Raw genomic sequence first — 14,836 nt, forward strand, 5'->3', positions numbered from 1 at the left:
TTTCACAGGAGTTGTGCTCAGGCTTCTGAAACATACCATCATCACTCCCACCTAAAAAAAACAGCTGCTGATCCTATCAGCTTGTCAAACTACTTCTTAATACCCAACATCCCATTTCCAATTATATCATTGAAAGGGAGTTGACGAACAAGTTATTTGCCTATGGTAGAACTATTTAGTTGCAGATTCCTGACCTTTTGAATATTCTCCTAGCGTCAGACTGGATCTGGAAACGTTTCCATGGTACCGCTGTGCACCGGAAGGTGGCGCTATGTAGTTCTGCAGGAATGCAGTTTAGCTCCGATATAGCATAGGGGGCCTATTCAGGCACTACTCCTGTGAGCTGAAGTAAGTGGTTTTCGAGACCGCCAGCACCTCCTGACCTAGAGCCTCAAAAGCAAATTGAAAGCCCAGGGTGCAGATTCCTAGACTTGGGATCTTATTTATGGGTAGAGTCCTAAAACAGAATCAGGAGGAAGGGAGGGTTGATGAGGAATCTGCGGCTAAATAGTCTCTACAAAAAAAGAGCGTTATTGAAGGTAAGTCATTTGTTCTTCTGATAGAGACTTTTAACCACAGATTCCTCATCTTTTAAATAGATACCAAAGCAGTGCCTAAGAGATGTGCACTGTGGATGGACTTAAACCAGAAAGTCCTGTAGGACCAACTGGGCAAAATGCCCTTCTCAGCAGACCTGGCAGTCCGGACAATAGTGCTTCGTGAACGTATGGGGACTCCCATGTAACAATCCACCATCCGCCCAGTGACTGTCAGAGGAATCCTTCCATTTTACAACAGGAAGGGTAAGCCCTTTTGGCTAAAGGGGCTTGGTTGTTATTCCTGCTGATTTCTGGTGCCCAAGAAGGGCAGAGGTCTTCAGCCTATTCTAGATCTGGGTTCTGCCAATGCCTTCCTCTGTAAGGAGAAATTTGAAACGCTCACCCTGGCCCAGGTCTCGTCTGCTCTCGACCATAATGACTGGATGGTGGCATTGAACCTGCAGGATGCCTATTACCATATTTCCATCCTGCCAGCCCATTTGCGCTAACTGCAATTTGAGGTGGGAGAGGAGTATTTTCAGTTTGCTGTGCTCCCGTTTGATCTCATCAGTGCTCCTCATGTGTTCAGGAAAGTAATTGCAGTGGTGGCAGTGCACCTTTGGAAGTCCGAGTTTCTAGACGTCCCTACCTTGACGACTGGCTGTCGCCAACACCTCCAATAAACAGGAGGTATTGATCGATCTCAGGACCAAACTGGCTTAAGAGAAAAAGGGTTTTCTAAACTTCTCCACTTGACTTGATTCTCTGTCAGGAGAAGTGGCAGAGAATTGTTAGGGTTGGTCTGACTGGTGGAGGCCTGCACTACGAGGCTCTCTGGAGAAGGGTACTGCAACAAATAGACTGGGTCACCCACAGCAGGGTGAAGATGTCTGGTGATTTGTCTGTTAACCGGTGAGGGCACTAGAAGGCTGTGCCCAGGCCCATTACGGTGGTATCTGTCAAGGACTCATTGAAAGGGAAGAGGCCCTCGGAAGCTATCTGGCCCGTTTGGAGGGCGTCAGTAAATACATTCACTTTTACCTCCAATGTGGGAAGCTGCAGGTCAAAGACTTCAGCCGCCCTATGCATAACCATAGTGTGTATGGCAGACCAGGGCTGTCTCTGGGGAAGCGTCTAGCCCATTAGCCACTAACAAGTCCTCATATCAATTGTCCCCTGCATAGTGCAAAAATGGGTGCCTCAATGAGATTCAGGAGAGTCAATGGCCGAAGTCAGAATGGTATCGGCTCGGAAAGGACTACTGGGGCCACCTCTTTGGGTGGCAAGGTCTGCATTGAAATACTCGGGCTTGGCATGGTTTTGGGTGCCGGGTACGGCACCAGAACTGGAGCAGAGGGCAGAAGTGGTTTGGAGGATCTGGCTAGCACCGAGGGCAAACCCACCGGCGGTAGTCCAGGCGGAAGGCCTCTAAGCTCGGTGAGGTCTGTAGAGACCCGAAGAGCTGAAGCATAGCCGTGCAGAACTCTTAAATCTGGTGCGATGTGGCTAAAGGCCATGAAAACTCTGGTTGTTCCAGAACCTGCTGCGGAATCAGCTACGGAGTTGACAGAAAGTGTGAGTGAGATAGTTGGCGCAGACTATGTGCTTCGAAAAGGGAGTGGCAATGGCACGAAGGATTGTAACTCTGCTTCAACTTCTTGAGCTTTTTGTGCTTACCGGGGGACTTTAAGAGCAATAAAGACCAGCCTCTAGAGCGGCTCTGTCGACTCCGAGAACTGGCGCGAGACTGGCATCGAACCTTGGACTTTGAGCGGGACTTGGAGCAGTCCAGACTCTTAATATTCTTTTGCTTGATGAGAAAGGTTCACCTCCTGTTCCCTGATTGCGTTTCAGGTTCATCGACGTGCATTACCGCAGGTCTTGGGAGTAGTAGCCTGACACCAAATACCAAACACCAAACACCAAACACCAAACACCAAACACCGTAGGCAAATCTGGTGGGGATCTGTCACAGACATCTGCTAGCTACAGCCCATACAGGGTTTAAATCCTGCAGTCTTAGGGGGTGACAAACCTTGTACACTGGGTAAACTTTCAAAGAAACATCATGAAACAAGCATTTGCAATGCAATGGTCTCGGCATCATTAAAGGTAGAGCTATTGGCATTGCTCATGACATTTTTTTTTCTTTAAATCACAAATAAATGGCATTGTCATTAACATTGCCAATACACAGCACTCTGCACTCAACAGCACTCACTACTCTGCACTCACTACTCTGCACACACTACTCTGCACACACTACTCTGCACACACTACTCTGCACACACTACTCTGCACACACTACTCTGCACACACTACTCTGCACACACTACTCTGCACACACTACTCTGCACACACTACTCTGCACACACTACTCTGCACACACTACTCTGCACACACTACTCTGCACACACTACTCTGCAGAGTAGTGTGTGCAGAGTAGTGTGTGCAGAGTAGTGTGTGCAGAGTAGTGTGTGCAGAGTAGTGTGTGCACACACTACTCTGCACACACTACTCTGCACACACTACTCTGCACACACTACTCTGCACACACTACTCTGCACACACTACTCTGCACTCTGCACTCACTACTCTGCACTCTGCACTCACTACTCTGCACTCTGCACTCACTACTCTGCACTCTGCACTCACTACTCTGCACTCACTACTCTGCACTCTGCACTCACTACTCTGCACTCTGCACTCACTACTCTGCACTCTGCACTCACTACTCTGCACTCTGCACTCACTACTCTGCACTCTGCACTCACTACTCTGCACTCTGCACTCACTACTCTGCACTCTGCACTCACTACTCTGCACTCTGCACTCACTACTCTGCACTCACTACTCTGCACTCTGCACTCACTACTCTGCACTCTGCACTCACTACTCTGCACTCTGCACTCACTACTCTGCACTTTGCACTCACTACTCTGCACTCTGCACTTACTACTCTGCACTCACTACTCTGCACTCACTACTCACTACTCTGCACTCACTACTCTGCACTCACTACTCTGCACTCACTACTCTGCACTCACTACTCTGCACTCACTACTCTGCACTCACTACTCTGCACTCACTACTCTGCACTCACTACTCTGCACTCACTACTCTGCACTCACTACTCTGCACTCACTACTCTGCACTCACTACTCTGCACTCACTACTCACTACTGTGCACTCACTACTCACTACTCTGCACTCACTACTCTGCACTCACTACTCACTACTCTGCACTCACTACTCACTACTCTGCACTCACTACTCACTACTTTGCACTCACCACTCTGCACTCACTACTCACTACTTTGCACTCACTACTCACTACTCTGCACTCACTACTCTGAACTCACTACTCACTACTCTGCACTCACTACTCACTACTCTGCACTCACTACTCACTACTCTGCACTCACTACTCACTACTCAGCACTCACTACTCTGCATTCTCCCTTCCGTAGTGTAAATGCCCTTCACGGCCGGATGCAGTATGTAGGTACTCTCATATATTTCTTGGCACCTACGATGTAAGACTGTGTGTTGGATCTAGGAGGACATATATAGCAGTTTTGTTTCACTCATTGCACTAGCACTGTGCTTTTATCCTCTCTTCTCCGTTTGATTAAACACATAAGCCAGCATGTAAACATTTGTATTAATGAACACTGTGCCCCGGAAGTCAGGCACGGTCGCCTGTGACGGGGGCGGGGCCACGTCCAGACCGGAAGAGGAGGCAGGCGGAGTCAAATGCGTCTCGCGCCCGGGGCTCCTGTGAGCGGTGTGGAGCCCCGGGGCCGCGCCAGCAGGAGGTTGGGCGCCGCGTGCTGAGAGCAGAGTCCCCGACATTGGCCAGGTAAGTTCCAAAAGGCTGGGGGGGCTTGGTGCACTTGTGTGTGCGCGTGTATGCTTGTGTGTGTATGTATGTGTGCGACGGTGACGGCGGGGGAGGGAGGGAGGGGGGGCCTCGGTGCACTTGTGTGTGTGCGCGTGTGTGTATGTGTCAGGGGGGGTGTCTCTGTATGTATGTATGTGCGTGCGTGCATGGGCGCTTGTGTGTGTGTATGCGCATGCGTGTGTGGTGCTTGAGCTTCCCAGGAGACAGCGCCTGGCCACAGCGCGCGTTCCCGTTTCAAATCGGCTCCAAGGATGCGCGCGGCCGAAACTGTCTCCTGGGAAGCACACTCGCTAACAAAAGATCTCTGCGAGACGCGCTTCCGCGCGTTTAGCCGAGACCTAAAAAGGGTCTCTCAGAAACATGCCTCCAGATCAAAATCTTGCGGTGCAGAAAGAAAACAAATGACGTAATTGTGCAGGAGTGGTGCTTATATAGGTCCCGCACATCATTTCCAGAGCAGGACCGGCATCAGTGCATAGCCGCATGGTGCCACCTTCTGGCACACAAAGGTACTATGGAAAAGTTTCTGGATCCAGTCTAACGCCTTAGCAATATTCAAAATGTGAGGAATCTGTGGCTAGAAGTTACAAATCCAATAATCTAATGAGCTAATCAACCACGCTATGCCCATCAGTCTGCATCTAGGCCTTAAAGGGCACCGGACCAATCCCACCCACCATAGGGGGAGAATACTTCTTTTCCATGGATGAAGACAAGAAAACTGAATTGACATTCCACTTCGACTTATGGGACATAATACACTGTCAATCTGACGATACTAGAGTAAAGCCTGGAACAACTGACAGAAATTTCTGGATGTGCTTGGTCTTGTACTTGATCCTTTATTTCTAAACCCATCCAAAAGTTTAGGATTTTGTTATTTGAATTATGCACATCCCAGGGCTCTCATGAATCCAAAGGTAATCCATCTCCTGCAATGAATGAAACTCTCTATGCCCAGCTAAATAAACCCAACCCAATTCAACGTGTAGGTGTGTATGGATGACATGCAAAATTGCTTCCACCTTGACAATCATTCAGATAATTCCATCATCATCACCTCATGCCTGAGCCATGTACTCCTTCGGATGAAGAGCTCATTGTGTATGATGACAAAACACAGATCATTAGCCCTGCCCACTAGCAACTGGTCTCTGGATGTAAAAACACCCTTCCATCAAAGAGCCCCAAAGCCCAGAAACAAAGGAAAACTTTTTGGCTTAAAAATGTTGTTCACCCCTCTTGCCCCATTTTATAACCCACCCTACCAAAAAACATACAGTGCTGGATATTAATCGCCAGATCTTCACTCTCTGCAAACATCTCCCACTTATCATGAGATCGAGCTCATAGGAGCCCTCTTCACAACACGACTGCACTACTATGACTTCATCTCTACTGGGCCACAAGAAACCTTTTGCCAGTCTACAAAACTACAGAACACCTCTGCTGCCAGACTGCGCCTAAATCTCTGCAATCATGATCACATTAATTCCACCCCGAATGCTCACTTATATTCCAGCAGAAGCCAGGATCAAGTTTAAAGCTCTCTGCACCATCCACAATTGGCGCCTACTGAGGCAGAAAAAAACTGCAAAAACGGACCACCTTTCCACACCAAAGTCAGAGATCTCAGATCAGTGATCCATCTAAGATTATACAAGTTGTCGATACATGGAAGGAGATCCCTGTGAGTGCAGGGACCCAAACTACAAAATGCCCTCAACCCCTCCCTGTGATCCAAATCAAACATTTTATGATTTAACTCCTCCTTTATCAAGGGTCACACCTGAAGAATACTGGATAATATGGGAACTGCCTTCCTGACTGGACTCGAAATTTCCTCGTTTCTCATCTCTCCAAACAACGGCTTTCCTAGCACTCCACCTAACTAAAAGATAACATGCAGAGCTATGGAAGGCTCATTATTAAAAAAAATGGATGGGTGATATGTGGCAGTAAACAAATGGCTTCCATACTCCTGGAGCTAAATATTATAAAAGAAATGCGTTACTTACCTGTAACAGCAGTTATCCAGTATTGGGGTCTTTCATAGAATCACATGCCTGAATCATTCCCCGTCGTCGGGATGGGAGTCCCCGGTACATAAAAAAGTAATGTCCTATAGACATATATGTAGAAGAGTAGGCCTAGAGGCCTCACCTTAGTAACATATCCATGTCCTTTAGTAAAAAGGACCAAATTGTAGAGCACAGCCAATCAGCTGCCACCTCCCTCTAGAACCTTCCTGTCAGGAGCCTCAGTCCCTCAGATTTTCATACCCACTAAGCTAAGTAGGCGTGTCACTGAGAGAATTAGGTGAGTCCTTCCAGGGAAGGCGGGAGGGTTGCATGTGAATCTATGAAAGACACCAATACTGGATAACTGCAGTTACAGGTAAGTAACGCATTTCTTATCCATTATTATGGGTGTCTTTCATAGATTCACATGCCTGAATCAGAGCAGCAAGCTATGCCAAAAGCACATTTCTGATGGAACAGCAAATTCCAGTCATTAGATAATACATATCAGGCGACTATGAACCATCAAGCAGCATCAGTAATAGCATTAGTAAAGAAATGTGCATACCAGAGTAGGATGAAGGGACGGAGGTAGGCTCACCTTACTGAAATAAATGGTGTAACACTGCTCGTCCCACTGCTGCATCCTTCATCAGCTCTGTATCCAGGCAGTAGTGCCTAGTGAAGGTATGCGACGACTTCCACGTTGCCGCCCTGCAAATGTCAATGACCGGCACACCTGCAAAGAGTGCCATAGAAGTGGAGATCGCTCTAGTGGAGTGCGCTCTCACTTTGGAATGTAATTGCTGTCCAGCTTGGTCATGACAGAAAGCAATGGCCGCCGAAATCCATCGGGAAACGCTCTGCTTGATAAGCGGTAGACCCTTTTGAGGTCTGCTGTAAGCTACGAAGAGCTGGTTAGATTTTCTGAATGCTTTCGTGTTGTCAATGTAAAATTTCAAGCATCGTTTGAGATCTAAAGAATGCAGCGATCTCTCAGCTGCTGTGCTTGGGTTTAGAAAGAAAGAACGCCGAACTACAGGTTCATTTAGGTGGAAGTCCGACGGAACTTTTGGGATGAACCTAGGGTTGGTTCTCAGGATCACTCTGTCGTTTTTGAACTGTAGAAAAGGATGTTGGATTGAAAATGGTTGTAGTTCACTGACCCTCCTTGCAGATGTGAGCGCCAGGAGGAGTGCTGTCTTCCAGGAAACATATTTAAGGTCCGCTCTGTGTACTGGTTCAAACGGATGCTTCATGAGCTGGTTAAAAACCACATTGAGTTGCCAGGTACGTGGCAACATCCTCACTGGCGGGAAAGATCTGTATAATCCCTTTAAAAACTGCTTAATCAGCCTGCTTGACCAGAGAGATGTACCCGTGAAGGTTCTTTTATAATGAGAAATTGCTGCCAAGTGTACTTTAATGGAGGAGTGGGCTAGGCCCGACTGAGCCAGATGTAAAAGGTAAGGTAAGATCTACTCCGGTGAAGAGGAGAAAGGCCGAATTCCTCGATCTGCACACCAAACACAAAAGCTCTTCCATTTGAGGGAATACGTCTTGGTTGTGCCATCTGCCCTTGCTTTTGCCAGAATATCTCTACAGTCTTGTGGAATATTCAGATTGTGGAACTCTCGGAACTCAGGAGCCAGGCGGCTAACCTGAGAGACTTCAGATCCGGATGTTGAACCTGCTTGTTGTTCATTGTGAGCAGAGTTGGAATCTGCCACAGGCGGATTGGCGGCTCTAGGGATAAGCGGTGGAGCTCTGTGAACCAATGTTGCCTCGGCCAAGTTGGGGCTATCAGAATCAAAGTACAAAGCTCCACCTTCACCCTCCTGAGGACTCTGGGAAGCATCGGGAATCGAGGAAAGGCGTACGCAAAGACGTTGCACCATGCGATGGAAAATGCATTCCCTAGAGATCCTGACTGGGGATGCAAACTTGCGAAGTGTGGGCATTTGGCGTTCAATCTCGTCGCAAAGAGGTCTATTTGCCGCGGGCCCCACCTGGAGAAGATCTGGTTGATATCTTGTTGATCTATCTCCCACTCGTGTGACGATGTCTTTTGCCTGCTCAACGCGTCGGCGAGGACATTGTCTGTGCCTGGAACATATTCCGCCCTTAGGGTTACATTGTGGAGTATGAGCCAATTCCAGTTTTTTTGCGACTCGCGAGAGAGTGTGAGCGAGCGCGTCCCTCCATGTTTGTTCAGGTAGTGCATCGTCGTAGTGTTGTCTGTCCTGACAAGCACTAGGGAGTTTTTGATCCTTGGTAGGACTTACTGTAGGGCCAGGAAGACTGCTCTCAGTTCGAGAAGGTTGATATGGAGCTTTTTCTCTGAAACTGACCATTTGCCGCTTATTTTCAATTCCTGCAGGAAGGCTCCCCAACCGTCCAAGGAGGCGTCCGTTGTTATGACATGAGTAGCTGCAGGAAGGAGGAACGTCAACACTTGAGATAGATTCTGTGGCGACATCCACCAGCGTAAAGCCTTGACCATTTGCACTGTTACCCTTATACGGTCGTTGAACGACCCCGTGCATTGTGTCCACTGTTTTGACAGTGCTTCTTGCAGAGGACGCATCCTCAGGCAGCAATTTGGTATCAGCAGGATGCACGATGACATCATCCCTAAAAGGGACTTGAAGAGACGAACTGTTAGCACTGTTTTCGAAGCCACTGTCGAGGCTAGAGAAAGGAGCTTGTGCTTTCTCTCCTGAGATGGGAACGCTTTTGCGGAACCTGTGTCCGAGTTGCCCCTAGAAAGGTGATGGTTTGGGAAGGCTGCAGAGTTGACTTTTCTTGGTTGAGCGTAAGGCCTAGATGGTCGAAGAGACTGAGACAGGCGTTGGAGGATCTGGAAGCGCCTGTGAAGGATGGTGCCTTTACTAGCCAGTCGTCCAGGAAGACTTGGTGACCTTTTTGCCTGAGGTATGCTGCCACTGGGGAAAGACATTTGGTGAATATGCGTGGCGCCGATTTGAGACCAAAAGGTAGGACACGAAACTGGAAGTGTCTGCCCGCTACTGCAAACCTCAGGTATTTTTTGTGAGTTTTGTGAATTGGAATATGAAAGTACGCTTCCTGTAAATCCAGTGACACCATGAAATCCCCCTCCTCCAGAAGATGCAAGACTTCTTGTATCGTGACCATGCGAAACGACTGCTTCCTCAAGAATTTGTTTAATGCCCTGAGGTCTAGTATGGGCCTCCATTTCTTTTCCTTTTTCTGTATGAGAAAGAAGAGGGAATAAAATCCCTGTCCCTTCTGTGCTGATGGTACCCTTTCTATTGCTCCCTTCCTGAGCATAACAGAGATTTCGCGCAGAAGCAGTCGCAGGTTCGTGTGGTGCATTGGGCGAGGAGGAGTCCTTGGAGGAGTATTCTCGAATTCCATGGATTGGCCTAATTGTATCAGTTGAAAGACCCAACGGTCCGTAGTAATTTTCTTCCAATTTTGTAGAAAGTGAGTTAATTTTCCTCCAATTTTTAATGATTGAGATGAGGTTTGGATTGGCTGGGTAAACAAGTCATTGTCGTCCCCCGTTGTTCCTCTTTTGACCCTTTCCTATAAAGGATGACTTTCCATAAGAGGACTGACGGCCCTGTTGTTGTCGCTGCTGGTATTGAGGTCTACTCTGATTGGAAGAGTAGGATGATCTATTCTGGTAACTACCTCTGTACGAGGGTTGTCCTCGTCCTCGGTTTCCCCGAAAGGACTGATTCCTATACTGGAGCGTGCCCAGCGCTCTTGCAGTGTCAGTGTCTTTCTTAATATTTTGGAGTGCCTCATCAATTTTTGATCCAAACAAAAGTTCGCCGTCATATGGCATATCCAAAACCTTAGACTGCACTTCTGGTCTGAATGAGGTCGCTTTGAACCATCCTTGCCGCCTTAAAACCGCTGCCCCGTCTAGTTGGCGGAATCCTGTCATTGCCACATCCATTGCGCAATCTATCATCTCTGAAGCTGAAGTCTGACCCCTCCAGAAGGATACCTTTTACTTCCTCCTCGGAGGCATCCGGTAGTTCAGACAGGTATGGGGCTATATCCGCCCATAGTTGTCTGTTATAGCGCCCAAGAAGCACGAGGGCATTTGCCGCTTTTACAGTCATCGCTGACATAGTGGAAAACCTTTTGCCTATGTTGTCCAATTTCCTTCCCTCCTTATCCGGTGGTGTCGATAAGGGTGATAAGGGATTTCTGGAGTTCTTTTTTTTGCTGCCTGCGTTACCACTGAATCAGGCTTAGGATGCCCCGTCAAACAAGCTGGTGCAGAATTTGGGGCTTTGTATTTTTTATCCAAACACGGGACCACTGGTGAAACTGATGCTGGATTTTGCATCACTTGACCTCCCCGCGTCCACAGATAATCAATAATTGGAATAGATCTTGACGATTTCTTCATAGGTTCTTTAAAATCGTACAGGAAGCATTCCTGCTCCTGGAATTCCATGGTAATCTGAAAGCGTTTAGCGGCCTTTTCCAACACATTGTGGAACCCACCGATGTCCACCGGCGAAGAATCTGAGGTGGCGGGTACTGGCGAAGCTGGCGAAGGTATAACAATCATCCTGTACTTCACCTTCCTCTTGTTTTTCTTCCTCTTCTTCGTCCGAAGATTGAGGTATCGGCAACTGTACTCTCTCCTGCTGGATAACCAAGGGCGGCGGTCGTGGTCTGGGCGACAGTGCTGCCGTGGTTGACGGAGGAGCTGGAGATTCTGGGAATCTCTGCTTGTAGTCTTGGATAAGAAATCTTAGATACGACACCAAGGATGCTAGTAGGCAGACCATAGGTGTAATATGTGGTTGAACTATGTGTTCTTGCACTTCCTCCTCATCTGAACTTTGACATTTCACATTTAGTTCTAAGGGGCTAGTTGCCTGAAACATATCCCCTTCATCAGACACCTCATCTTGAAGGAGACATGCTGGTGGTAAACTCTGCACACGGCTAGGAGAAGTTAACTCCGGCGTCAGTGTCCTCTTAAGAGATTTTAAGACGCACAGAAGCTGCCTGAAAGCCAGAATCAACCAATGTCGACGGGCCCGTCGACGGGGTGACCGTCGACGATGTAGTGTCGGCAGTTGTTATAATCTGGGCGTCTTGTCGTCGACGGGATTGTCGTCGTCGACTGTATAAAAGGATTCGTCGCCGATGTTGTCGTCGATGGTATTGATGCAGCCGTCGACGGTACTTTCATCGACGTAGTCGTCGTCGTCAGTGTTCTTGCCGACGGTGTCTTAGTCGACGATGCTTTAATCGACGGTGTCTTCGACAACGAGGCCTTCGTGGATGGGGCCTTTGTCGACGGTACCGATGTTGACGGTGATGATCTCGTCGTGGACCTTGTCGTCGGTGAGGTAATCGTTGACAGGATCTTGGGTGTCGATGTTGACTTCTTAATGGCAATCGTCGACGATAAAGCCTTACCCGCTGTCGACGATGGAGTAGTCGTCGATGATGAGAATGACGACGATGCTGTCGTCGTCGAGACTGTCGTTGTCGTGAAGACATACACAGGAGACACAGCTTTCCTGGACGCTGATGAAGTCGTCGACGAGGTCATCGTCATCGACGGCGCAGGCTTCTTAAAGGTGTGAACCTCCTTGTAAGAAGCTGATTTTGACAGAGCCTCTGAAGACTTTCCTATTGTCTTCTTTGGAGGAGCGTCCAGAGGGCTAGGGGAAGCTACCCATGGCCTTTTAAGAGACATTCTTGAGGAGACTGAAGAGCCCTCACCTTCCTCAGATGATTCCAAATTGTCTCTGTCCTTAAGCCTTTGGAGCCAGATCAAAAGGCGTCCTTCACGGTCTTAAAGGGTTTTTGTTGAAAATGTTCGACATACCTTGCAGTCCTTAGCTGAATGATCAGGGTACAGGCAGTCCTTGTGCTGGTCATCTATGTGGAGCCTTTTCTTTCCACAGGAGCTGCAAGCTCTAAAAAGACCCTTCTTAGGAGTGTCAGCCATAGTATACAGCTTTCACTTGACTGAAAAAAAATCCAAAAGGTTGAAGAAAAGCTTTGAATAAACAATCCTGAGCAGAACTCAAGTGGAGACTCCCTTAGCATAACGTGCAGCAGAAAATCTGAGGCTCCTGAGAGGAATTGTTCTAGAGGGAGGTGGCAGCTGATTGGCTGTTCTCTACAATTTGGTCCTTTTTACAAAAGGACATGGATATGTTACTAAGGTGAGGCCTCTAGGCCTACTTTTCTACATATGTCTATAGGACATTTCTTTTTTATGTACCAGGGACTCCCATCCCGACGACGGGGAATGGTTCAGGCATGTGAATCTATGAAAGACACCCATAATACTGGATAAACACTGGACTACTACACCTCTGAGTGGATACTGGGGTGATCTACTGTGTGAAAAAATGTAGGGACTGGTGCTGCCTGAAAGTAAGAAGGGCAATGGCATAGGAGAGGCTAAACAGATTAAATTATTGTTTTGGAATCTAATTGTGACCGTGGTCTTGATTTCTGTGGCCTCCCTTAAAGGAAGGCTGGAACATTTAGGTCCTCACCTGACATCTTCTAGTTCATAGAAGACGTTACGTGATTCGTCCTTGATAAGGATGGCAGTGTTGGGGGATTTGAGCATCCCCATGGTGAGCTTCTGTGGGAACATATGAACGATGAGGGCGTGGAGAGTGTCCATGCTGCTGATCTCATGAGTGATGTGCACCCGCCGCGATTCATCCCCAAACTGCAAGAAGAGGACCCCTACAGTGCAACAAAAACATAACAAATCAGTGCGTTTCACATATGCCTGGTGCTACAATACACACGTAACACATCATGAATCCTCTACTTTGCTAAAGTTCCGATCTATAACATACAAAGCGGACTTCTGCAGTTTAAATCCACAACAAGCAAATGAAATCCACAATGAAATCCACAATTCACAAGCCACCGATTCCTCAAAAGAAATATCAACACTTAAGGCAAGTTTACCTCAGTGCAAATTCATAACTCACAAGACAAGCTACACATAGTATGACCGTCCGCAAACAAAATCAGCTTTGTAATGCATGCTTTGCTCCACACTGACACACTTCTAAAATGTGCTTTTTGTAGACAGGCCATCATCTCGCGCGTGAGAATATCTGTGCACAAATAACATCCTAATCTGTTCTACTCATTGGTCAAATCACTTTTTACACAATATGCTTTGTACTGCAAAAGGTAAGCTTCCCATATTGTGTGCAACGTACGGCACAGTGGCTTTCATAAGAATCATAGAAGGTTCCCAAAATCACAAGACTAGAGCATTGAACTGGCATGCCTATAATGCATAAATTAGGGGGAAACACCCTAGTGAGCACACAGAAAATCTCATTAATCAGTACATGAAGGAAAAGGTTAGGGGTAGTTCATGTAGGCTAACACAGCAGGATACTTTTGGAGGTCGTTGGAAGATTCGCTAAGAACATGTGAGTTCAAAGAGGATTCCAAAAGAAGTTGAAGTTGAACAAAGAAATACGCCCTTTCAACAGTATAGTGCAATACAAAATACCCTGAAAAAATGTTGGCATAGGAACAGATGACTTTTTAAAAGACCTGCTCCTTACAACAGCTTGACAGGATTGTTCTCACAAAACAGGATGGAAAGGGAGGGTGCCTAGATAGCTTGAGCAGAAAGGGTGTAGTGACAACATAGAGGGCGCTGTAAGGATATGCTACCACACAAGAGGGTTTAGTGACAAGGAAACTTGATCAGAGGCAGCATGAGAATAAGGCTGTGAATGCTAGGGTACAATCATATCATGCTGACATAGAAGAGAATGTCCTTACCTGGTGATCGGAGCTTGGTTTGGCTGGTAGACCGGGATAAAGGCAGGCTTTGCCTGAACCGGTTCATCCTGTTGAACCCAAGGGGTAGGTCAGCTTCCGACATGGTTTCTAGAGATTCTGCTGAAGCAAAGGAGAGTTTGGCCGCTTGATCTGCCAGGCCGGGCTGGGATCCCTGGGAGTGCCGTGTGCTTCGTGTCTGCAATAAACAAAGTCAACTCATATCAGTTATAGAAGAAATTAAATCCCGTTTCGCCTGCCTTATATCACAACACCTACAAAGTATGGAAGGCAAATCATTTGTTTTGCATGACTGGATATAACAAAGGATGTGGTTCAAATTAGTTAAAACAGTTCTCCTACCCCATTTATTGTGCTGGGAAAAAATCAATTAAATAACTTATTGTTGAGATGGAAATAACAAAATAGTAAAACTAAATGGATTAAGAAAGGTACGCTCTAGGATCTTCAGGTAATGAGAATGTGTAGCGCTCATGCAAGACAGATATAGTTGAAAAGAGGCATTGAATTTATTTTCAAATGCATTACCAGTGGAATTCCAGATTTTG

General features: G+C 47.2%; 1 protein-coding gene across 1 annotated transcript in view; it reads right to left on the reverse strand.

The window, feature by feature from the left end:
• The window catches only part of SRCIN1 (SRC kinase signaling inhibitor 1), a 922,972-nt gene that overhangs the window by 491,640 nt on the left and 416,496 nt on the right, over positions 1–14,836 (reverse strand). Inside the window, exons 4-5 of the mRNA XM_086924314.1 lie at positions 14,271–14,466; positions 13,001–13,199 (exon numbers count right to left, since the gene is read on the reverse strand). Coding sequence (XP_086780440.1) covers positions 13,001–13,199; positions 14,271–14,466 — 395 coding nt within the window. The remainder of the gene's footprint in view (positions 1–13,000; positions 13,200–14,270; positions 14,467–14,836) is intronic.

This window comes from Lissotriton vulgaris, chromosome 5, assembly GCF_964263255.1.
Source record: "Lissotriton vulgaris chromosome 5, aLisVul1.2, whole genome shotgun sequence".
Classification (NCBI taxonomy): Eukaryota; Metazoa; Chordata; class Amphibia; order Caudata; family Salamandridae; genus Lissotriton; species Lissotriton vulgaris.